This window comes from Phoxinus phoxinus, assembly GCF_949152265.1.
Source record: "Phoxinus phoxinus genome assembly, chromosome: 16".
Taxonomy (NCBI): Eukaryota; Metazoa; Chordata; class Actinopteri; order Cypriniformes; family Leuciscidae; genus Phoxinus; species Phoxinus phoxinus.
In genome coordinates, this window is record NC_136891.1 from 12,515,266 (window position 1) to 12,542,328 (window position 27,063).

Consider the following 27,063-nt stretch of genomic DNA (forward strand, 5'->3'; position numbering starts at 1 on the left):
GAGCCACCAGGGTAGTTCCCCGAGAAGTAATGGTTCCTCTAGGATTGTTTTCCTGGTTGCATTCGCACCACTAGTTGGAACTCTGAAGTGACGTAAGCCGCGCTTTTTGTTGTGACCTTTATTTTTTGACGACACTGAGAAAACCAGAGCCTGAGCAAACAAACAGGGTTCTGGTGTTTCGCGTGCGTTCGGCCAATCAGCGAACACTAACGTCACTGGTAGTTCCTATAGTGCTGCTTTAGACCGACTCTGAAGCTAAATTAGTTCCTCCAAAAGGAGTTCCTAGAACTAAAGTCGTTCCTAGTTCCTCCGGTGTGAACACGCCAAAATCTGTGAACTTCCACCAATAGCCTAGTTCTAGGAATTATGAAGAGGTTCCTCTGGTGCGAAAGCCCCTCACATTTAACATAAATGGTTCATACAGCATTATATTTGGTATATACAGTCATCAGTGAAATTTTTACTTTCTCCTTTTTTCCATTGGTTTTCTCGAGTGATAACATGCACTCACATGATAAGTAGAACATAACTGCATATATTCACCTCTGACACATCAGTTGGACTCTGTAAATGTGGTTTGATGTGACATGATCACCAAACAGCAAAGTACAGTCTGATTTTGCTTCTTTATCAGTTGCTGGTCTGAATGGCACACTGCTTAATTTGAAATATCCAAATACTAGTCTATGAGGAGGGTCATGTGTGCAAAGCTCAGAAACAAATGATGATTCCGGTTTATCAGTTTATTGAGTGTGTAAATCATTCATCAACAGCTCTGGTTAAATCCACCTTCGTCATGTTGGTGTCAGCGCCCGTCCCTCCTCTCAGCCCACACAGATACACCTGTGGTTTGGGTACATTACTCTCCCCGTCCCGCTTAGTCTGGCTGCTGCCGTCTTTAGGGAGGAACGTCTGTGTGCTGTTGTGGCGTCTCATGTGACTCAAATCAGTCTGCATTGAGCGGGTCACTTTATTGCGTAGATTTGCCTAATTAGAGAAGACAGAGAGACAGTTCTGGTTAAATTCCCTAATTTCTGTCTGTCTGGGCTGAGATCGCGCGTGTGTGTGTGTGTGTGTGTGTGTGTGTGTGTGTGTGTGTGTGGTTGGGTTCTCACCAGTTTGATGGCTTTTCTCCTAAGCTCCCACTCGTTCCACTCATGAGACTTCACGATGTTGGTCTCCAGAGGGTGTATCTCTGTTTGTATGCTGGCGTCACTTTTAGAGATGACTTTCACCAGCAGTTTCTGTCCTGACTGCATCTGAGACATGAGCAGAACACACTTAAGCTTTTACATTTTGTTCAGGACTTTACAAAAATGTCAACTCTTTCCCACCATTGATTTTCCATCACTTATATCACAACAGTTCCCTGCCATTGACAAGTTTTGTCCAGCAGTCTCGACCCAGGACGAGCTACAGGACTGTGAAGCTTTGGGGTGTTGATGGACTCTATCTGTGTTTTGATCATTGATGTTGGCTTGGTATGTCACAGACTTAAGACATATCACTAAACCTGTCCATGTTTCATTTGTCTTGCGTCTACCAACGACCTTTGACTTCAACAACAAAACATATGGGTTTTCTCCACCCTCTTGAAAAGCTGTGTATTACTGTCGTAACTGCAACTTTAATGTTGGCATGGGTCATATTTTTTCCTGCTGTCCATGACCAGTCAGAACCGGCCGATGTCACGCTGGTACCTCAGAGTAGGGAGTGACGCTGGCAAACTCCTGATGCAGCTGGAGCAGCTGGATGAGCTCGGGCCTTCTCTTCGCCATCTCCACCACAGCAGCGCTATATTCATCCGCCTTACAGGCGAACTCGTCTGCAGCGCTCTTGGAGCTAAAAGCGTAGTACTTCTCCTTATGCTTTAAGACGCCAATGTTTGGATTACCTGAGAACAAGAAATCGTGTGCAGGTTATCCACCCATGTACACAGTCATAGGCTCAAGTTGGAAGACATCTTATTAGATAAATAAATATGAATTATAATGTACTTCAGTGAATTCTGTTCTGCAAGTGCATCAGTCAGAGCATGTAGATTCACTATTTGTACCTGGCAGTAAAAGGCCGTTCTTCTTTATGAGGGTGAATCCACAAAACCCTTTATACTGCAGTGGCACATTCTCAAAGTTAGTTGTGCTCTCAGGAAAACACCACTCACACGAACGCATCTCTGACACAAAGACGCGCTCTTCTGAAATAAAAAAAAAACATGTATAGGATATAACGATTCTACTGTTAACTGGGTAAATCTCATGTCCATGTAATATTTCACCCCGACATCGAAAGAAATGAGCTGTGACATTATTTATGACTATTAAAGAGGCCATATTATGCCTTTTTACAAAGTCTTGATTTTGGTATTGGGCTCTTCTAGAATAGGTTTTCATGCTTAAATCTTCAAAAAACACCACATTGTTCCCATATTTGACACCGTCGCACAATAGGTCCCATTTTTTATAATTTTCTATTTGAACGGCCATGATTCAGAAACATCTGACTCCAGAATGCTGCGATTGATCGATCAGAATCAAGTATTCTAGAGAGCCTCTCTGTTTCTGTGTTTTGATATTAGAGTGAAACATGACCTGTTTCCTATGACCCTGCTGTTCGACAGCAGCTCAACAGGCAGTGGTGTGTGTCCCACCTTTGGTCGCAGTTAATCTGCTGGCGTCCGTAGGGACCTGCAGGCCGTGTAGCAGCAGCTCCATCTGCTCGGGGCTCAGCAGAGACTGTGCTGATAGGAAGGCCCTCAGGCCGGGCAGCAGGTTCGTGAGCATGCTCAGAAGCAGCATCTCAGCCTCCAGCCCTGCCCACAGCGAAGACACCGCTGTGAAATGAGGCTGGCAAAAAGAGAGACATCTATTATAAATCTACATGTGATCACAAGCATTCTAAGGCACTATTGTACTGAAGAAAAAAACAAAACAGAAACTTTCTGTAATTGAGTAGTTCGCCTTAAAATATAAATCGCCTCGATATAAAATAGCCCCACATCATCACATACCCTTCACCATACCTCGAGATTGGCATGGTATTATTTCAGTTAACCTAATAGCTGGTTTGATTTGCATTGAGAGATGATCTTATGGAAAATCCCCCATGCCAATCTCTAGGTATGGTGAAGGGTATGTGATGATGTGCAGCTATTTTAATTCCAAAGGCCAAGGGAACTTTATCAGGATGCATAGTGTCCTGGACCCATGAAATAACTGGCCTTTAAAAATAAAAATCTGCCTGCCTCTCTGGGAATTTAACATAGGGGTGTCCTGACTTATGCACCCTGTATTTTAAGGAAGAACATTTATTTATTTACGATACATTATTCATTTATAAGGTTGGAGTTTTCCTCATTTTTTAAATTGAGGCATTTAAGATCAATTTCCAAAATACATATTTTTTATTCCTCTTTTTAGTCAACTTTAGCGTGGGTGTGTTCACTTATGCTAAGCACTGTATATGTCTTTTGAGTTTTTCTTTGCCATTGACACCTTTATCCTGTTCACTGGGGTTTTGTAAGGCCCTGTTCTTTGTAAAGATACTTTGGAATAATAATGTAAAATGCATTATATATATTCATTTGAAAATTTGTTAACTATCAGTGACCATTGAACACAAAGAGATGGGCAATAGTACCACAGAAATCACTCACAAACACTTGCGATGTAGGCACTGTAGTATTACTGTGCACAGTGTCCCTCAAGAGCGTCATTCGAGTCATCAGATCAGACTGTAACCGCGTCACTTCCTTTGCACTCATGATAATGTCCGTCTGATGAAAACATGAACACCAAATGGTTAAACTGTAATATATCCATTTCTCAGAGAAAAGCAGGTCAGGTGGGTTAGTATGGAGTTAATATTGTGCCATAATTAAACAAACAAATCCAGCATTTTGCAAACAAACTCTGTTATGATTATGAGAAACCTCCGTTGAAACCTATGGGGTCGCTGTGTCCATCTTATATACTGTCTATGATTTACCTCAGCTGTAGGCAAAGGCAAGCACGAGTTTTTAAATCAGTGCTTCTCTCGGAAGACTAGCACTAAATTAATCCCCTATTTTAGCGCCATCTACTGTTTTAGAACAGTTTTCTACTGTTCACATTTGTGAGAAAATTTGCCTGGACGCATTTGTGAGAAAATCAAACCGAGAGATCTCATAAAAAGCCAAGTTTCTCATAATCATAACAGACAGATATGCATTTGTATGCACTAGATTTGGTATTTGTTCAAAGGTTACATGCAATTTGTAGGATGACCTTTGTACTTGCACATTGCTTTCTGTTTGTTTGCGAGTCGAGTTTTCCATTGCAAAGCAGATTGAGGTTGTTTGCAAAATGCTGGATTTGCTTGTTTAATTATGGCACAATATTAACTCCATAGGTTAGACGTATCACCCAGAAACATGCGACGAATGACCAATAAGAATCACATATTCCAGAGAGCCCGGTAATAAACTGGATTGAGAAACATGTCTGGTTGCAGCAAATTAACCAGTTTGATTAAGCATCTTAACAAATTTCAACCAGCAGACAACTGTGCAAAACCAAATATAATTGATGGAAGCTTGTTTCCACCACAATTAAAAAAAATGTGCAATTACGAGTTCCTTTCCAAAATTCTGACTATATAACTCCCACAAGAGAAAATTGCGAGAAAAAATTGTCAGCTATATCTCGCAATTCTACTTAATAACTTGCAATTGCAAGTTCATATCTCACAATTTTGAGAAAAAAAGTCTTTTTTGCGAGTTTATATCACAATACTGCCATTATTTCTCAGAATTGCAACTTTCAAATCAGAATAGTGCGTTTCATGTATCACTCTCTACAACGTTGAACACATAATGGTAATTTATATGATTAGCCTTTGGCTTGATTACTGTAAGGATTATGTTTGGTTTCATTGTTTTAGTTTGGTTCTCCTAGTTCCTGCTTTGCCTCTGTTCTCATTCAATGTTAGTTGCCTTGGTTTCTAATTTAATTCCACACCTGTTTCCTTTTAGTTCATTAGAATGTATATATACTATATTGCCCTGAGTTTGAGTTATTCTTGGTCTGGTGTTGGTTTTGTATCCAAGCTGTTATGTTTGCTCCTGCGTCTGCTCCATTCTGGATTATCTTCTTTTTTTTTGTTTGATTAAATAATGTCTGCTGCATTAAGATCCACATGTCCCCTTCCTTACCCTCCCTGAACGGTAACAGAATACCAGACCCCAAAAAGAAAACGGATTATGCAGTGGACATCACAAATCCAGAACACAGGCCTCCATCAGCAATGCCCCCTACGACTTCAAGCCAGAGCCCATCGCAGACCTAGAGCTAAAGCCTGCCGAGTCTGACATGGAGCCCCATCCATACTCCTGTCACTGAGGGTGAGCTGTAACATTATCTGAGGAACTGGAATGGATTATTCACTAATGTCTTCTGTCTCCGCTGATCCCGCCCAGCTTTAAGTCTCCTTCATGGCTGATGATCCCCCCCCCCCCCCCCCCCCCACCTCCTTCTCCCACCTCCTCTACCCAACACAGCCAGTTCCTCAGTCCCGCCTCTGCTGGTTCCCTTCAGTTTCTCGGCTGCTTCTCTGTTTTCTCCACTCTGATGCGCTGATCCGCCTCAGGTCTTCCAGTCTCCAGCTCCGCCTTGGCAAGTGGATCCCCTAGCGTCGCCTCAGGCCACCGAGCCCGCTACTCCACCTCAGCCCGTTTACTTCCCTCGCTCAGCTTCACCTAGGACTATTATTCTTACGGCTCCACTGGGCTCCCTCGCCCCTCTGGCTCCACCTTGGACTTCCAGGCCGCACCTGTCCCTCTACACCTTCAGCTCGGGCTCCGCCTTGAACCGTGGTCTATAAAAACCTGAAGCCTTAAAGGCATCATAAGCAGTCCTGATGCAAAAGCAGTACATTGATGCAGTATAAAATATTATATTTTCATTTTTAAAAAATTTAATATATATTTATAAAGCTAGAATTTGTGTTATTTTACCTCGGCAGTAAATGAGAAAAAAGGAATCATCGCTGCTGTGTGAGTGTTTCTAATACAACGGCTGAGGGAATGATGCCAAATTTCACATAATTATCTTTCCTGTCAATGTAATAAATCTCTTAATATGTTTTTCCTCTTTTGTAAAGTCATAGAAATGCAATTATTTTGCAATTGGAGCAAATGTGAATACAAAAATTATATTTCTGTTTTCTCCCATTCACCGCTATAGAGGTTTACCCAACTATGATGACTTCTGTTTCTGAGAACCCCCTGCAAATGTGAAAAGGGTCATTGTGTCCTAGTGCAGTGCAAAGCACTAAATGGTTTAGCTCCCCAGTACTTGAGCGAGCTCTTCCTTCATGTCTATTGCGATCTCAAAATTCCGGCCAGTTGAAAATACCTAGAATATCAAAATCGACTGCTGGCGGTAGATCCTTTTCCTATTTAGCACCAAAACTTTGGAACAGTCTTCCTAACTTTGTCCGGGAAGCAGACACACTCTGTCAGTTCAAAGCTAGACTAAAAACACATCTCTTTGGCCTAGCATTCACATAATACATTATAGACTTCTATAACTCAATGTTAGGCTGCATAGATTAGGTCAGCCGGAACCGGGAACACTTCCCATAAATCCTGATGTACTTGGTACATCACAAGAAGGATGACGTCGACGCCTTCTCTGTGAAACCGGGAGCAAATGACGTGATGCAGCACTTTAAAAGCCCCCTGAAATCAAAATTAAAATTTTTTTAGCTCTTAGTATTAATGTTACCTTAAGGTTATGAATAAGCTGGTGTGTCCAAAACAATGACAACATTTATATTTAGGAGATAAAAGCATTCAAAACTTACAGTCTCTCACTTCTGCTAAAATGTATCAGGGATTTTTATGACATCACCGCGAACTTGTGCTATAAATACCACCTGGCCAAAGTGACCGTTGACACGTCACGGAGCAATAATGGTTGGAGATGTGTGTTCGGTTGCTCAAACGCTTGAGTTTTATTCCGTTTTCCAACTGTACGTTGAATTGTGACTAGAATTTATTCACACCTTTACTACAGAATCTACCGTATCATCAGCGCTTGGATTCGCTTCCATAGTACGACTCGCAGTCTCTAAACTAAATGCTATTGGCTGTTTAAAAAAAGGAGGTGCCATTCAATATGTCCCGCCTTAGCTTCCTGTTTCAGTGGAAATTATGTCAACGCATCATACAAAGCTGCACATTCCAAGGCACTTTAAGTGTGAAACCCACCAGTATGAATTTGAGGAAGGCCTCGTGTTGTCTTGTGTTATACAGAGCCTGTTTGAGCAGGTCTGGGTGGACAGGGTCCTCGGCTTGCCCTGTGTCCTGCTCAGAGATCTTCTCCAGCAGGGCTGTGTACTGCCAGGCCAAGCGCTGAGCTCCTGCCAGCTCACTCTCTGTATCTGTGACTGCGGCTGGCACCGCCTCGCTCAGGATGGCCGGCACTGCAGGGGGAAACACACATGGAGAAGTGACCACTGATGCTATGGTGTTTGAGACCTGTGTTCATACACTCTCCACTCATGAAAACGAGAACATACTGAACCCAGCACGTACAGTTCTGGATGCCCTCTCCTCCTTTCTTGTTGTCCTTGTTGAAGAGGCGTATGCCGCTGACGATCAGAGTCAGTTGAGCCAGCTGCTTTTCTTTGTCTTGTTTCAGCAGAGACATGAAGGTTGCCAGCTGTGACTGTGGAAAGACGCTCTGCAGAGCCGCTGCAACAAACACACGTCACATACAGGCGCATTACAGAGCTGCAGGACAACACAATGTTCTCTTATACCCCTTTTCCACCAGCAAGAACCAGGTGCTGGTTCAGAGCTAGAGCTAGAGCCGGTTCGGAGTTGGTTCTACTGACGGGTCTTCTAAGGACCGGTTTGCCTTTCCACAGGCTAGAGCGCCACAACAGAGCCAGATCTTACGTCACTGTGTATACATCTCATGTTGCCCAGCAACGCTAGCGCGGCAAAGCCAAACAAAAACACACCAGGCTTGTTCGAGATGGTTTGGCTTCTCGCAGACCGATCGCCGCGTGACATCAAAGCACTGCGAAAGCGATCCAAAAGCACAAGGAGTCGTATGCTCTCCAAACACTCCCGGAGCTCTGATCGGTCCGCGCCGCTCCGATGCATCTCGAACAAGTCTTACATCAACAATGGCGGTCGTTGCGTTACTATTGATGCTCATGGCTTTGCGAACCTACATCGGCATCCAAACACGGCGAATCCAACGCGTTCGTGCAGCTCGCCGTAACTTGCATAGACGGAGATTATAATCGAGCTGCTACTAGCTCGATTAGCAGCTATTTCAAAAATGGCGGTCACAAGTTTCTTTTCGTCTTGTTAATCACGGTAACCCCGCCCCCAGCCCCTGACGCAAGCGGTTCTTACTCTAGCCCAGCAATGTTTTGGTGCTACTTAAGAACCACTTTTACTGGTTCGGAGCCGGTGCTTTGGTGGTCGAAAAACAAAGAACCGATTTGAAACTAGGCTCTGGCTCCGAACCAGCACCAGCTCTGCCTTGGTGGAAAAGGGGTATTAGAGGATATTTCAGGGTTTTGTGGTTGATGTTGCGCTGGCTGTTATAGCAGTGATCATATACTGTCACCAAGTGACAGACTGTAGAAATACTCTAGTAGCAGTCAGACATGGCTAATACAAAATTAGTGTATGAATGTCATTGCATTATTAGATAACAATATCAATATTTAATCATCTGGTCAATCAAAATTCAGCATTGAGGTAAATTGGACCATTTTTTTTCTCTATGACAAAAGGGAGGGCAATTTATTCCAATTCCAATTTATTTATTAAACGCATATTAAAACAACAGTGTTGACCACAGTGCTGTACAAAATACTGAAGAATAAAACAGAAGTATTACAAATATAAATAAACACAAATTTAAAAACATCTACAGAAACCACCCAAGAAAAAATCCTAAGACCAGTACAGCAACAATATCTCAACACATATTTATGATAAATATATATATATATATATATTTAATGTCTTTGAATTCAATCAAGGTTGATGATTGTTTAATATACTCGGGTAAACTGTTCCATAGCCTCAAAAGCGCAGTCACCTCTAGGACCATACAAGAGATTTAAGAGAACACATAAATAACCTTTTCCAAATCCTTATGGGCTAAAAAAGCCTTAATCTTAGAAATCATTCTTAGTTGTAAAAGAATCTCGTTTTGACAACTCTGTGTATCTATTTGTGAAATTTTAAAGGACTAACACAATTCACACAAGTTGAAATATAGTGAAATTACCAGAATCGGTTGACAGATAAATGTCATTGAATGTTCTCTACTTTAATGTGTTTTACAGATATCATTTTCACAGATATCATTTTCGTCAAGAAATGTCTGTAATTTTCCAAGATCTTAGTCAGGAATGGAGGTTCATTTTGACCCATACAATGTATTGCCACAAATGTACCCATGCGACTTATGACTGGTTTTGTGGTCCAGGGTCACACACATGTATATTAGTTTGTGTGTGTGACCCATACAATGTATTGCCACAAATGTACCCATGCGACTTATGACTGGTTTTGTGGTCCAGGGTCACACACATGTATATTAGTTTGTGTGTAGTTACAGTAAGCTCTAGCTGGATGTATTGGGGGTGTTGTACAGTACCTGTGCAGGGCCGGATTAAGAATTCAGAGGCCCCTGGGCACAATGTCTTAGGCAGGCCAAACATTCATAGTTTGTCCAAGGCCATTTTAATTTGGCATTAACAGTTTTACTGACTTAAAAGGAACTTTGCTGTACTATGCTGAACTATAAAGTTCATAAATTATCGTTCTTTGCCATAGGATTTTGTAAAACTATGTTGGGTGGACCTCTGTCCCTCTGGGGTTCGGGGCAATGCTCCCCCACAAGAAAATTGTGTACATTTTAAGGTTAAATACATCAATCTGGTGCACTTTGAGAGCTCAAAATGAAGAGCTTCAATCGGCTTCAACCCATGAACTGTGCACATTGAACAAAGATAAAGCATTGACTTGTACCTGTACATTAAAGAGCGCTCAAACATCTTTTTAGTTATGATATAGTCTGTCTACATTACATTATCACTGGTGTCTTGGGATGCCAAACAATTATTATAATAATATAATAATGATTTATATAATCATTCCTATGACGTTGTTGCGGTGTCTGGTTTGTGTGTTCCGGGTGTCCACTGGAGGTCCTCCTTTCCCCGCGGTGTCATTCACTCGTGCTGCATTTCCCATCGTCCTGTTCTGTCGCTCATTGATCATTGCACACGGCTGTTTCCCGTCGCCTTGTTGGTGTCTGTGTGTATGTATATCCTGTTTGTTTCAGTGTTTGTCACGGAGTCCTTGTTTTATGTCACCACACTTCCGATGTCTGTATCTGCCCAGTTCTTGTTTGCCTGCTGGCTCAGGCCAAGCTGCTCACCCTGCCGGCTCCGCCCAAGCTGCTCGCCCTGCCGGCTTCGCCCAAGCGGCTCGCCTTGCCGGCTCCACCCAAGCTGCTCGCCCTTCCGGCTCCGCTCCTGATGCCTGCCATGCTTGCTCCGCTCAAGTTTCCGGCTTCGCCCTGGTCGCCCGTTGGGTCGCCTGCTCCGCCCTGGCCGCCCGAGGGAAAGTCTCCGCCCTGGCCACACGAGGGAAAGTCTCCGCCCTGGAAGCCCGAGGGAAAGTCTCCTCCCTGGCCGCCCGAGGGAAAGTCTCCGCCCTGGCCGCCTGAGGGAAAGTCTCTGCCCTGGCCGCCCGATGGACTGTCTTCTGCTTCGCCCTGGCCACCTGATAGGTGGTCTGCTTCGCCCTGGCTGCCCGATGGACTGTCTGCTTCGCCCTGGCCGCCGGCTAAGCTGTCACCCCCGGTTCCTGTTCCCTGCGGGCCAGTGACTGGCCATCAGCAAAACAAACAGCAATTCGTCACACACAGTGGCGCGAAGAGTGTCAATGTTACTTCAGGTTATTTAATATTCCGGCTATGAATTATAAACTCTGCCTCCGATTGAGCTAAAATCAGCCAATCGTCGAGGTAGTTCAGTATTCGCAGTATTTCTCCGTTGTTGGGGGGCGAGCGCGCGCGCGCCGTGTCCATGCACTTCGTGAACGTGCGAGCCTGCGAGGTGCTAGGGACAGACCGAACGTCAGGACACTGTACTTACAAGCTCGACCCTCGGAGGCGAATATCAAGAATGGCCTGTGACGGGATGCTATCTGTATCTGAAAGTAAGCGTCTTTAAGATCCACTGAGATAAACTATGCAATCTCACGGGCGAATTTGCGCGAGGATTGGTTGTCAGCAATTTGAACGAGCATTTCATAAGCGCTTGTTCAAACGTCTGAGGTCTAGGATGAGTCTGAGACCACCACCCTTTTTGGGGACGAGAAAGTAGCGTCTGTTAAAGCCCGACTCGCTCTGCGTTAGAGGAACGGTCTTTATAGCCCCTTATTTCGGCGCGAAGTAGATGTGATACTTCGCTTTTCACCGTAGGGGCGGACTGGCCAATGTGGGCCGGCCCACTCGGAAGGCTACACGAATATATTAAAAAAATGACGGAAATCATAATATTACATTTATTTTCTACGCAAATTAATGAGTGAATCGATCGCGCGTTTTCATTACTGTCGCTACTTCCTGTCATACTCATTCACCGCCGTCCTCGGCAATGACCGTTTATATACTGTCTATGGCATTGACAGCCTGGGGATTTCCGCATAAGCTCCTCCCACTTGCGGCGTAAACTCCTCCCATTTGCACATTTGTGAAATCCCTCCTACTTGCGGCATAAGCTCCTCCCACTTGCGGCGTAAGCTCCTCCCACCTGCGGGTCTCCGGGCTGCAGCGATACATACATGGGCGCGGCCGACAAGGAGTGTGTTTTGTGTGCATGTGAGTGTATTGCCCTCCCTCCCTGTTAATTAGTTTGGTCTACTCCATTGAGTATCTTGAAACACGCCCCCTTTCACGTTTAATTTTACAGCGAGAGAGAGATATTGATCCGTTACTGCGAATTTATCTGAGCAGATAATTACAAATAATTGTCTATGGAAGAAAAGAAGCAAGTTTAATATCACATGATAGCCTAATAGTAGCCTATGCCATGAGGATTCATGTTAATGCAAAATGTTAATGTCTTGATAGTTTTATATTAATATTGTTGTCTTAATGTTCTTCTGTTTGTTTCCCTTTGTTTTACAAATATTATCTAATAGCCTATGTACAGTATTGTGTTATTTAAAATAAATGTTTAAATAGCATTTATTTTTGTATTGTGTAATATTTTTATGCTATAAGTAGTGTTAAAAATTATTCTGCACATTAATGAGCCAATGTGTTATGATGTGGGATGTGGTGGGCTGCTGTGGGTCAGAAAGTCCAGGGCCACTTTTTGGTCTCAGTCCGCCCCTGCGCGGCAGTCTGCGAGCGAACTGCAGCGAGTAACCTCGTTTTATTATGTTCAGCACCCATTCTGATATGCCAGAAATGGTTTCCCATACTTTTCCTTATATTTCTTTCAGGGCCAGTAAAAATATAGAAGGGGCCAGCAAAACTCTGATCTACTGGCCCCGGGGGCCAGTGGGGATTTTTTTTTATGTTGAGCCCTGCATATAGCCTATAAATGTACTGTATAAATTTCATATAAAAATGAAATTTTTTAAAATTTCACAAGTATATTTTACATTACACTATAGAGTATAGGAAAATTACAATATTTTTGTCCTAATTTCTTCACTTGCAAGAAATAAACCCTTGAGCTTTTATTTAGGTCAAAAACACCAGATCCCCATACTGATCGCGTGAGCAAAGTGCGCTCTTTAGATCACGCAGCACACACAGAATGTCTATATAGGATACTTAATTAAAGTCTTGTGCTGTTTTATAAAGGCACAAAGCCATATCCCGGTTTCGATTTTAGTTCATTGGCAAAATATAACGCTAAAGACCTTTATGTTAGGGTATCCATTTTACATCTCATTTGTGTTGGGAAAAGGACGAAGAGCGAGTTCGGCAATAGGTGGATTCGAACTCGGGTCGAACGCGTCAAAAGCTGCTTTCAAACTCCTCACTCACGCCCTACGACCTATGCCAATGTAGCTATTTAGTGGCGGGCGTCTTTTTGCCAAAAAGACGGGCACTTAGTGCATACGCTCCGTTATCGGAGATGTAAAAAAATAAGTGTTTTTTGTTTTGTTTTTTTTCTTCCCCTCGCTTGGACCCCAAGTGCGCATGGGCCCGTGCCCATAATGCCCATTGGGTAATCCGGGCTTGTACCTGTGGTCTCCCTCACGGTGGTAATGTCTGTGGCCGAGCCGAGGTTGGAGCGCTGCATGACGTAGCTGACGATCTTGCTGTACAGGCCCTGCAGGTCCTCTCTGGTCTGAGCTCGGCAGTCCGTGATCTCTCTGCTCAGAGACAGCAGACGAGACTGCAGGACCTTCTGCTGCATCTCCAGAAACTCACCTGAGACACACACAGACAGATTCCTGTAGGAATGACCGGATTTCACCTGCAAAATTGAGCTAAACAATAAGTGTGACCGCACTTGAAGCATCAGATCAGAAGCAACAGACGTGAGGTCACAACTGCACTAAATAAATTACATTAAAAACTGCACTAAACTCTACTATATAGTTGGTCTTTCATGAACTGCATTGCACGACTAGTACAGCTGTTAGATAACTCATAACTCTGATGATGTGCATGTTAGCGGTGTAACAATATCTTCATGTCACGATTCAATACATATCACAACACTGAACTCGATACCATATTATTGTGTTATTCTTAAGACATATGGTAAAAGGATAACAAAAAATCTACTGTTGATGTAAATGCTAGATTTGATATTACATTGTGTGTGTAAATGAATAGTTGGACTTGGTGCTGAAACCCAAAGCACAGGACAATAGAGACACCAGAATAACAATATTCATGATTCTGAAGCTGAAAATACTGAACTATTTTAGATGAACTTGCACTCTTTCACTGACCAGATATATTTAAAATAATGTGGGACACTTTTTACTGTTAATATCAGACATTTGGCATTATTAGGACCCACAAATATTCCCCCATTGCATTATATATTGCAATACATATCATCACTATCCACGATACATATTGTTGCATTTTTGTATTGTGATATATTGTGGCACAATATATTGTTATTATCACCCCTAGTGTATGTGCATCTGGATCGGGTAAATGCCTGCTGCTCCTGCTCTACAGTTTAAACAGGTCCGTATCATCTAGCTGAACTGTCACGTGACCCTCGCTGGGCTGTCTCTGGGGTTTCACACTTACGTGGAGATGTGTAGTTCATGTCAAAGTAAACCTGCATCTTAATGGTGTTTAGAGTTGGACTCGCCTGGTCCACGAGTCTGTCCACACATAGCTGAAGACATGAGAGACAACGCCATTGAATCAGTCACGTTACACTTTACTGCTCCTGCAAACAAGTTCTCTTCTATTTATTACCTAGATAGTAAAGTTTCAATAGACAAACTTTGATGTTGGCTTGAGAAAGCCTGGCCTGAATGTTTGAAGCAGAAGACAACGTTACCATCCGTTAGTTTTACGAGAAAGGTTTTTGCACTATTTTCATCTTCCGGGTTTAAATGAGTCTTCGACTAATCGATGTCTCATAATTATTCATGAGACCGCATGTCCTTATCCTATGAGAAGACGCCTCGCTTAATTATGCACGAAGGCATGCGTTGATTTCCTATGACAGGCGCCACGCTTCAAACAGTGGGATCGCATATTACAGTAAGTTAGAGATGCATTAATGGACCAAACATTTTGATAGTTTGTGTCTGCTTTGTAAGAGTTTCTGCGTGGCATAAGTCACATGATTTCAGTAAACGAGGTTTTCCAAACGTTTCGAAATTTCAATGGTTCACTTTTTTTTCTCTTTATCCCTTGTCTTTTATTTGTCCTCTTCACATGTATGTAAATGATTCTTAACACTTCCTTTAGATATCTGATTTTACATAAAAATGTTTTTTTTTAACAGTTTTGTTCTCTTGAAGACATCTGTATATTTGCATATGTTTCTTACATTTTTTTATGTTTTATTTTTTAATTAAGGTTCACCTCTGAATCAGATCACTACACAGCAAACGATTTTTAAAGACACTATCGTCTGGCTTTTAGCAATGCTTATTTATAATAATAATTTTGTATGATTTAGATATTATTTATGTAATTATTATACCTCTAATCCATTACACATGTACAATTTTAGTTTAGCAATTATTATTAAGCACTTAGTATATAAATTAATAATTAAATATATAAAGGTAATATAAATTATCTTTAGGATCAATAGATAAAGCTATAAATTGACTACATGTGAGCTTAAAGGGATAGGCCTAGTTCACTTTAAACTGAAAATTCTGTCATCATATACTCACCCTCAAGTTGTTTCAAACCTGTATGAATTTCTTTCCTCTGCTGAACACAAAGGAAGATATTTTGAAAAATGTCAGTAACAAAACAGTTACCAGGTCCCATTGACTTCCATATTATTATTTTTTCCTACTATGGAAGTCAATGGGACCTGGTAACTGTTTTGTTACTGACATTTTTCAAAATATCTTCCTTTGTGTTCAGCAGAAGAAAGCAATTCATACAGGTTTGAAACAACTTGAGGGTGAGTATATGATGACAGAATTTTCATTTTAAAGTGAACTATCCCTTTAAATGTTCAATTCTCTCTATACCTATATCAACCAGAGCTGGACAGTAACGGAGTACATTTACTTGAGTACAGTACTTAAGTACAATTTTGAGGGATCTGTACTTTACTCGAGTATCATTTTTGGGGAGTACTCATGACTTTACTCAAGTACATTTGAGAGGCAAATATTGTACTCTTTACTCCGCTACATTTCTATCCATAACCGTGAGTACCCGTTACTACTTCAAAAAAAAAAAAAATCTCGGAAACCCTCAATTTGTTGTTTCCCTTTCAAACGTGACTGGATTGTGCAGGCGCCACTGATTGGGACAGCCAATCAGCAATCACCTTTCAGGTTCAGGTTCAGAGGTGTGTCAGAACATTGCTATATTGCCTACTTTGCTGGTTTAGGTTTATTGATTTGATTGATGAAAAAACAGAGAAACTCACATGTACACAATTGTTAGTTGAATTTTCTTTTCTGATATTACACATTAATGTAAGCTGAGCATTTGCTTTGATGTTCTTCAGTAGGCAGTGTGTTTAACACAGTCAGGTTCAAATGTTGGTGCAAAAAATCCATTAAAACTCTAGCAGAGGTTTGTCAGAGCGTTGCCATTGTGCTATTGCCTTGTATTGCCTTTATTTAATGTTAAATAAAGCAACATGGTAAAAAGATGAAAATGACTTGATTTTACTTTCAATTCCTTTTACATTCTCCAAGGTATTACCATAAACATTTTTCATAACTCCATGTAGGACGTTTCTGTACATAAATCTAAGCACTGTGGCAGTAGTAATGCAATATTTAGAAAATGTACTCTTATACTCTTGATACTCAAGTACTTTAAAAAACAAGTACTTCAGTACTTTTACTTAAGAAGACATCTGACTGTAGTACTTTTACTTGTACTTGAGTAAAATTTAGCAAGGGGTATCTGTACTTTTACTCAAGTAATGAAGCTGTGTACTCTGTCCGCCTCTGATATCAACTATATAAACCAATTTCACAACCTTTACTTGCACTTATATAGCAAGACTTCCTCTTTCATAGACAGCTCTTTTCTTCTTGCTGTGTAAATTTGTTTAAATTCTTAATATTATCTCGTAATATTCTGCAAATCTCAGTGTCACTGTTCCTCTGCATGTGATTGGCTGTTCACTACTGATGTCACACATAAACTCAGGATCAAAGCCTGAGTTGACAGAGAAAGTTGATGATCAGCATCATGATACCAACAAAGCCTGGTTGGATTGGTTTAGTTTTGTCAACTCGAAACTAATCCTATAACCCTGAGTTTGTTCAACTCTCATCATGGTACGGATAAATACCACTGTTTAGCTGGAACAAACAACAAGCCCTGAACATTGATAAAAGACCATATATTGATATTTAATCTTATTAGATGATTGTGAAATTGCATTTAATAGATTTTACTTACAATAAAACGTGTGTTTGTAAAAGGTGTTTTATGTATGTTTGATCTGAGTTGTTGTTGCATTTCCACTGTTCTGACCAGCAGGGGTCACCAGTGTGTGGTGATTCGAACGTTTCCAAATAATGAATCATTTTGTGAAGCAATCGGTTCAATAGATTCGAAGCTTTGATTCGCTTCGTGTGGAGTGAGTCTCGCGCTGAATGCGTGAAAAACAGGGGATGTATTTATCCTTAAGCAGTTTTTAAAAAAAATCACGAATTATTCAACATAACTTTCTGTTTACCTCAATGAGTTTCTGCACATCTTGCTTTGTAAGAGTCCTGTCCACGTTAAAGTGATTCCTGGGGTCCAGAACAACAGCTTTGACCTGAACACACAAGTAACGTTAATGAGCTACAAACACATTCATCAGCTTGATCTGTGTGGTTCTCATCTCTCAGTCACTCACCATGAACGCGATGAGCGTCTCGGACAGAGTCTGTCCTCTGCTCAAACATGTCTGCGCGATCTCGCGAATGATGTTTCTTATGACGCTTTCAGCCTGTGTACTCGACATGTTACTCAACTATAACATGTACAGGTTTTTAACTTGAAAATGTCCCGACGGCTGGTGTGGTGTGGTGCGTCGAGTAGTTGTCATGGAGACGGAGAATGTGCGGGTGCGCTTCTGAAAGGCGCCGGAGGAGGCGTTGCTGCACCGACCAAACCTCATGAAGCGGGGTAAAGTTAGTTTTAGGTTCGATATTCGCCAGACATTCGTTTTTCCATGTCACTGCTCTATAAAGTCGGCAGTCTTACAGATATATCAATACCAGGATTACTTTTAACAGTAGTCAATCAATGTATGTCGACATGAAAAATTAGTTAAAAATAACCTTACGTGCATTATAGCTGCATATTTATACCTGAGAGTGCTTTAACGCGCTGTCACGGCTCATAATGCTTGAGGGAACGTCTGCCAATTACACCAACTGCGTTAAAACGTATAATTTTTACTAGTTAAAATGACTTTTTATACTTAAAAAAGGACATGTTTAAATTCCAAAGCTTGCTGTGGGATACTATTAGTAACATCGACTTACCAGTGACATTTTGCCAATACCTCCCATACTGTACAATATACAAATATTAATATGAAAATAATTCACCTAAAGTGTTTTGTCATGTTTAAAATGTTGTAGTAATTCCCTAGTGACCAGACTGACTTACTACAGGTGACATTCTAACAATACCTCCCTTACTGTACGTACAGTACACAAATATGAATATGAAAATATTACTGTAATTCACCTAAAGTGTTTTTTCATGTTTCAAATGTTATAGTAATTCTCTAATGACCAGACTGACTTACTACAGGTGACATTTTAACAATACATCCCTTACTGTACGTACAGTACACAAATATTGATCATAAAAGATAACTGTAAATCACCTACATATTTTTTATTATATTTCAAAGGTTGTAGTAATTCCCTAGTGACCAGACTAACTTACTACAGGTAAAATTTTAACAATACATCCTTTACTGTACGTACAGTACACAAATATTGATACTAAAATATTACTGTAATTCACTTACTGTTTTTTTTTTCATATTTCAAAGGTTGTAGTAGTACCCTAGTGACCAGACTGACTTACTACAGGTGAAAATTTAACAATACATCCTTTACTGTACGTACAGTACACAAATATTGATATGAAAATATTACTGTAATTCACTTACAGGTTTTTTTTCATATTTCAAAGGTTGTAGTAGTACCCTAGTGACCAGACTGACTTACTACAGGTAAAAATTTAACAATACCTCCCTTACTGTACGTACAGTACACAAATATTAAAATGAAAATATTACTGTAATTCACCTATAGTGTTTTTTCATGTTTCAAAGGTTGTAGTAATTCCCTAGTGACCAGACTGACTTACTACATGTGCAATTTTGACCATACCTCCCTTACTGTACGTACAGTACACAAATATTAATATGAAAATATTACTGTAATTCACCTATAGTGTTTTTTCATGTTTCAAAGGTTGTAGTAATTCCCTGGTGAGCAAACTGACTTACTACATGTGCAATTTTGACCATACCTCCCTTACTGTACGTACAGTACACAAATATTAATATGAAAATATTACTGTAATTCACCTATAGTGTTTTTTCATGTTTCAAAGGTTGTAGTAATTCCCTAGTGACCAGACTGACTTACTACAGGTGAAAATTTAACAATACGTCCCTTACTGTACGTACAGTACACAAATATTAATATGAAAATATTACTGTAATTCACCTATAGTGTTTTTTCATGTTTCAAAGGTTGTAGTAATTCCCTAGTGACCAGACTGACTTACTACAGGTGAAATTTTGACCATACCTCCCTTACTGTACGTACAGTACACAAATATTAAAATGAAAATATTACTGTAATTCACTTATAGTGTTTTTTCATGTTTCAAAGGTTGTAGTAATTCTCTAGTGACCAGACTGACTTATTACAGGTGAAATTTTGACCATACCTCCCTTACTGTACGTACAGTACACAAATATTAATATGAAAATATTACTGTAATTCACCTATAGTGTTTTTTTCATGTTTCAAAGGTTGTAGTAATTCCCTAGTGACCAGACTGACTTATTACAGGTGAAATTTTGACCATACCTCCCTTACTGTACGTACAGTACACAAATATTAATATGAAAATATTACTGTAATTCACCTATAGTGTTTTTTGAAGTTTCAAAGGTTGTAGTAATTCCCTAGTGACCAGACTGACTTACTACAGGTGAACATTGAACAATAAGTCCCTTACTGTACGTACAGTACACAAATATTAAAATAAAAATATTACTGTAATTCACTTATAGTGTTTTTTCATGTTTCAAAGGTTGTTGTAATTCTCTAGTGACCAGACTGACTTACTACAGGTGAAATTTTGACCATACCTCCCTTACTGTACGTACAGTACACAAATATTAAAATTAAAATATTACTGTAATTCACCTATAGTGTTTTTTCATGTTTCAAAGGTTGTAGTAATTCCCTAGTGACCAGACTGACTTACTACAGGTGAAATTTTAACAATACCTCCCTTACTGTACGTACAGTACACAAATATTAAAATGAAAATATTACTGTAATTCACCTATAGTGTTTTTCAAAGTTTCAAAGGTTGTAGTAATTCCCTAGTGACCAGACTGACTTACTACAGGTGAAAATGTAACAATATGTCCCTTACTGTACGTACAGTACACAAATATTAATATGAAAATATTACTGTAATTCACCTATAGTGTTTTTTCATGTTTCAAAGGTTGTAGTAATTCTCTAGTGACCAGACTGACTTACTACAGGTGAAATTTTGACCATATCTCCCTTACTGTACGTACAGTACACAAATATTAATATGAAAATATTACTGTAATTCACTTAAAGTGTTTTTTTATGTTTCAAAGGTTGTAGTAATTCCCTAGTGACCAGACTGACTTACTACAGGTGAAATTTTGACCATACCTCCCTTACTGTACGTACAGTACACAAATATTAATATTAAAATATTACTGTATTTCACCTTTAGTGTTTTTTCAAGTTTCAAAGGTTGTAGTAATTCCCTAGTGACCAGACTGACTTACTACAGGTGAAAATTGAACAATAAGTCCCTTACTGTACGTACAGTACACAAATATTAAAATGAAAATATTACTGTAATTCACCTAAAGTGTTTTTTCATGTTTCAAAGGTTGTAGTAATTCTCTAGTGACCAGACTGACTTACTACAGGTGAAATTTTGACCATATCTCCCTTACTGTACGTACAGTACACAAATATTAATATGAAAATATTACTGTAATTCACTTAAAGTGTTTTTTTTTTATGTTTCAAAGGTTGTAGTAATTCCCTAGTGACCAGACTGACTTACTACAGGTGAAATTTTAACAATACCTCCCTTACTGTACGTACAGTACACAAATATTAAAATGAAAATATTACTGTAATTCACCTATAGTGTTTTTCAAAGTTTCAAAGGTTGTAGTAATTCCCTAGTGACCAGACTGACTTACTACAGGTGAAAATGTAACAATATGTCCCTTACTGTACGTACAGTACACAAATATTAATATGAAAATATTACTGTAATTCACCTATAGTGTTTTTTCATGTTTCAAAGGTTGTAGTAATTCTCTAGTGACCAGACTGACTTACTACAGGTGAAATTTTGACCATATCTCCCTTACTGTACGTACAGTACACAAATATTAATATGAAAATATTACTGTAATTCATTTAAAGTGTTTTTTTATGTTTCAAAGGTTGTAGTAATTCCCTAGTGACCAGACTGACTTACTACAGGTGAAATTTTGACCATACCTCCCTTACTGTACGTACAGTACACAAATATTAATATTAAAATATTACTGTATTTCACCTTTAGTGTTTTTTCAAGTTTCAAAGGTTGTAGTAATTCCCTAGTGACCAGACTGACTTACTACAGGTGAAAATTGAACAATAAGTCCCTTACTGTACGTACAGTACACAAATATTAAAATGAAAATATTACTGTAATTCACCTAAAGTGTTTTTTCATGTTTCAAAGGTTGTAGTAATTCTCTAGTGACCAGACTGACTTACTACAGGTGAAATTTTGACCATATCTCCCTTACTGTACGTACAGTACACAAATATTAATATGAAAATATTACTGTAATTCACTTAAAGTGTTTTTTTTTACGTTTCAAAGGTTGTAGTAATTCCCTAGTGACCAGACTGACTTACTACAGGTGAAATTTTAACAATACATCCTTTACTGTACGTACAGTACACAAACATTGATACTAAAATATTACTATAATTCACCTATAGTGTTTTGTCATGTTTCAAAGGTTGTAGTAATTCCCTAGTGACCAGACTGACTTACTACAGGTGAAAATTTAACAATACCTCCCTTACTGTACTTACAGTACACAAATATTAAAATGAAAATATTACTGTAATTCACCTATAGTGTTTTTTCATGTTTCAAAGGTTGTAGTAATTCCTTAGTGACCAGACTGACTCACTACATGTGAAATTTTGACCATATCTCCCTTACTGTACGTACAGTACACAAATATTAATATGAAAATATTACTGTAATTCACTTAAAGTGTTTTTTTTTACGTTTCAAAGGTTGTAGTAATTCCCTAGTGACCAGACTGACTTACTACAGGTGAAATTTTAACAATACATCCTTTACTGTACGTACAGTACACAAACATTGATACTAAAATATTACTATAATTCACCTATAGTGTTTTGTCATGTTTCAAAGGTTGTAGTAATTCCCTAGTGACCAGACTGACTTACTACAGGTGAAAATTTAACAATACCTCCCTTACTGTATGTACAGTACACAAATATTAATATGAAAATATTACTGTAATTCACTTATAGTGTTTTTTTTCATGTTTCAAAGGCTGTAGTAATTCCCTAGTGACAGGACTGACTTACTACAGGTGAAAATTTAACAACACATCCTTTACTGTACGTACAGTACACAAACATTGATACTAAAATATTACTGTAATTCACCTATAGTGTTTTGTCATGTTTCATAGGTTGTAGTAATTCCCTAGTCACCAGACTGACTTACTACAGGTGAAATTTTGACCATATCTCCCTTACTCTATGTACAGTACACAACTATTAATATGAAAATATTACTGTAATTCACCTATAGTGTTTTTTTCATGTTTCAAATGTTGTAGTAATTCCCTAGTGACCAGACTGACTTACTACAGGTGAAAATTTAACAATACGTCCCTTACTGTACATACAGTACACAAATATTGATACTAAAATATTACTGTAATTCACTTACTGTTTTTTTTTTCATATTTCAAAGGTTGTAGTAGTACCCTAGTGACCAGACTGACTTACTACAGGTGACATTTTGACCATACCTCCCTTACTGTACGTACAGTACACAAATATTAATATTAAAATATTACTGTATTTCACCTTTAGTGTTTTTTCAAGTTTCAAAGGTTGTAGTAATTCCCTAGTGACCAGACTGACTTACTACAGGTGAAAATTGAACAATAAGTCCCTTACTGTACGTACAGTACACAAATATTAATATGAAAATGTTACTGTAATTCACCTATAGTGTTTTTTCATGTTTCAAAGGTTGTAGTAATTCCCTAGTGAGTAGACTGACTTACTTCATGTGCAATTTTGACCATACCTCCCTTACTGTACGTACAGTACACAAATATTAATATGAAAATATTACTGTAATTCACCTATAGTGTTTTTTCATGTTTCAAAGGTTGTAGTAATTCCCTAGTGACCAGACTGACTTACTACAGGTGAAAATTTAACAATACATCCTTTACTGTACGTACAGTACACAAATATTGATATGAAAATATTACTGTAATTCACTTACAGGTTTTTTTTCATATTTCAAAGGTTGTAGTAGTACCCTAGTGACCAGACTGACTTACTACAGGTAAAAATTTAACAATACCTCCCTTACTGTACGTACAGTACACAAATATTAAAATGAAAATATTACTGTAATTCACCTATAGTGTTTTTTCATGTTTCAAAGGTTGTAGTAATTCCCTAGTGACCAGACTGACTTACTGCAGGTGAATTTTTAACAATATATCCTTTACTGTAGGGGAAGTACACAAATATTGATACTAAAATATTACTGTAATTCACCTAAATATTTTTTTCATATTTCAAAGGTTGTAGTAGTACCCTAGTGACCAGAATGACTTACTACAGGTGAAAATGTAACAATAAATCCTTTGCTGTACGTACAGTACACAAATAATGATACGAAAATAATACTGTAATTCACATATAGTGAAAAAACACTATAGGTGAATTACAGTAATATTTTAGTATCAATGTTTGTGTACTGTACGTACAGTAAAGGATGTGTTGTTAAATTTTCACCTGTAGTAAGTCAGTCTGGTCACTAGGGTACTACTACAACCTTTGAAATATGAAAAAAAACATTAAGTGAATTACAGTAATATTTAGTATCAATATTTGTGTACTGTACGTACAGTAAGGGACGTATTGTTACATTTTCACCTGTAGTAAGTCAGTCTGTTCACTAGGGAATTACTACAACCTTTGAAACATGAAAAACACTATAGGTGAATTACAGTAATATTTTCATAATCATATTTGTGTACTGTACGTACAGTAAGGGAGGTATGGTCAAAATTGCACATGTAGTGAGTCAGTCTGGTCACTAAGGAATTACTACAACCTTTGAAACATGAAAAAACACTATAGGTGAATTACAGTATTATTTTCATATCAATATTTGTGTACTGTACGTACAGTAAGGGAGGTATGGTCAAAATTTCACCTGTAGTAAGTCAGTCTGGTCACTAGGGAATTACTACAACCATTGAAACATGAAAAAACACTATAGGTGAATTACAGTAATATTTTCATATTAATATTTGTGTACTGTACGTACAGTAAGGAAAGTATTGTTAAATTTTCACCTGTAGTAAGTCAGTCTGGTCACTAGGGAATTACTACAACCTTTGAAACATGAAAAAAAACACTATAAGTGAATTACAGTAATATTTTCATTTTAATATTTGTGTACTGTACGTACAGTAAGGGAGGTATGGTCAAAATTTCACCTGTAGTAAGTCAGTCTGGTCACTAGGGAATTACTACAACCTTTGGAACTTCAAAAAACACTATAGGTGAATTACAGTAATATTTTCATAATAATATTTGTGTACTGTACGTACAGTAAGGGAGGTATTGTTAAATTTTCACCTGTAGTAAGTCAGTCTGGTCATTAGGGTACTACTACAACCTTTGAAATATGAAAAAAAACAGTAAGTGAATTACAGTAATATTTTCATATCAATATTTGTGTACTGTACGTACAGTAAAGGATGTATTGTTAAATTTTCACCTGTAGTAAGTCAGTCTGGTCACTAGGGTACTACTACAACCTTTGAAATATGAAAAAAAACAGTAAGTGAATTACAGTAATATTTTAGTATCAATATTTGTGTACTGTATGTACAGTAAGGGACGTATTGTTAAATTTTCACCTGTAGTAAGTCAGTCCTGTCACTAGGGAATTACTACAGCCTTTGAAACATGAAAAAAAACACTATAAGTGAATTACAGTAATATTTTCATATTAATATTTGTGTACTGTACATACAGTAAGGGAGGTATGGTCAAAATTTCACCTGTAGTAAGTCAGTCTGGTCACTAGGGAATTACTACAACCTTTGAAACATAAAAAAACACTATAGGTGAATCACAGTAATATTTTCATATTAATATTTGTGTACTGTACGTACAGTAAGGGAGGTATGGTCAAAATTTCACCTGTAGTAAGTCAGTCTGGTCACTAGGGAATTACTACAACCTTTGAAACATAAAAAACACTAAGTGAATTACAGTAATATTTTCATATTAATATTTGTGTACTGTATGTACAGTAAGGGAGGTATGGTCAAAATTTCACCTGTAGTAAGTCAGCCTGGTCACTAGAGAATTACTACAACCTTTGAAACATGAAAAAAACACTATAGGTGAATTACAGTAATATTTTCATATTAATATTTGTGTACTGTACGTACAGTAAGGGACTTATTGTTCAATTTTCACCTGTAGTAAGTCAGTCTGGTCACTAGGGAATTACTACAACCTTTGAAACTTCAAAAAACACTATAGGTGAATTACAGTAATATTTTCATATTAATATTTGTGTACTGTACGTACAGTAAGGGAGGTATGGTCAATATTTCACCTGTAGTAAGTCAGTCTGGTCAATAGGGTACTACTACAACCTTTGAAACATGAAAAAAACACTATAGGTGAATTACAGTAATATTTTCATATTAATATTTGTGTACTGTACGTACAGTAAGGGAGGTATGGTCAAAATTTCACCTGTAGTAAGTCAGTCTGGTCAATAGGGTACTACTACAACCTTTGAAACATGAAAAAAACACTATAGGTGAATTACAGTATTATTTTCATATTAATATTTGTGTACTGTACGTACAGTAAGGGAGGTATGGTCAAAATTTCACCTGTAGTAAGTCAGTCTGGTCAATAGGGAATTACTACAACCTTTGAAACATGAAAAAAACACTATAGGTGAATTACAGTATTATTTTCATATTAATATTTGTGTACTGTACGTACAGTAAGGGACTTATTGTTCAATTTTCACCTGTAGTAAGTCAGTCTGGTCACTAGGGAATTACTACAACCTTTGAAACTTCAAAAAACACTATAGGTGAATTACAGTAATATTTTCATATTAATATTTGTGTACTGTACGTACAGTAAGGGAGGTATGGTCAAAATTTCACCTGTAGTAAGTCAGTCTGGTCAATAGGGTACTACTACAACCTTTGAAACATGAAAAAAACACTATAGGTGAATTACAGTATTATTTTCATATTAATATGTGTGTACTGTACGTACAGTAAGGGAGGTATTGTTAAAATTTCACCTGTAGTAAGTCAGTCTGGTCACTAGGGTACTACTACAACCTGTGGAACTCGAAAAAACATTAATTATAGGACTTCGGTTTGCACATTGGGCTGAATTTGCAGACGGTCCCTAAAGCAGCCTATGTGAATATGCAGCGAATATCGAACCTAAAACTAACTTTACCCCGCTACCGCAGGAGCCTGTTATGCACTGAAAACAAACACACTACACTAATGATTACACTAACCCTCTCCAAATATTGACCCAGTGATATCACTGTCTGTGTACACCGAAACAAACCCCACTGGCTGGGAACGGCTGGAAGGATAACAGGGTTTATGAGTGTATGAGAGCTCTAATAGCACCAGAGCTGTTTTCCTGCTGCAGTGAACACACAATTCAATCAACTCTGACCCTCATTAACGCAAAGCATTAGCAGC

At 38.6% G+C, this 27,063-nt stretch overlaps 1 protein-coding gene across 4 annotated transcripts; it reads right to left on the reverse strand.

Moving 5' to 3' along the window:
* Window positions 1-618: 618 nt before the first annotated feature.
* On the reverse strand, window positions 619-27,039 carry cfap206 (cilia and flagella associated protein 206). 4 transcript variants are annotated; one of them, XM_079584559.1, is made up of 13 exons: window positions 26,815-27,039; window positions 17,587-17,845; window positions 17,422-17,505; window positions 14,322-14,412; window positions 13,290-13,478; window positions 7,577-7,735; window positions 7,250-7,464; window positions 3,656-3,775; window positions 2,651-2,846; window positions 2,057-2,197; window positions 1,701-1,894; window positions 1,116-1,259; window positions 619-987 (listed from the first exon to the last, which is right to left on the reverse strand). In XM_079584559.1, exons 2-13 carry the CDS (start codon window positions 17,692-17,694, stop codon window positions 760-762), a joined length of 1,869 nt encoding a protein of 622 aa, XP_079440685.1. In that variant the 5' UTR covers window positions 17,695-17,845; window positions 26,815-27,039; the 3' UTR covers window positions 619-759. The 4 variants fall into 4 exon arrangements, with proteins under 4 accessions (XP_079440685.1, XP_079440687.1, XP_079440686.1 ...); XM_079584561.1 differs by lacking the exons at window positions 17,422-17,505; window positions 17,587-17,845; window positions 26,815-27,039 and adding an exon at window positions 14,496-14,663; XM_079584560.1 differs by lacking the exons at window positions 17,422-17,505; window positions 17,587-17,845; window positions 26,815-27,039 and adding an exon at window positions 14,524-14,640.
* Window positions 27,040-27,063: the final 24 nt, after the last annotated feature.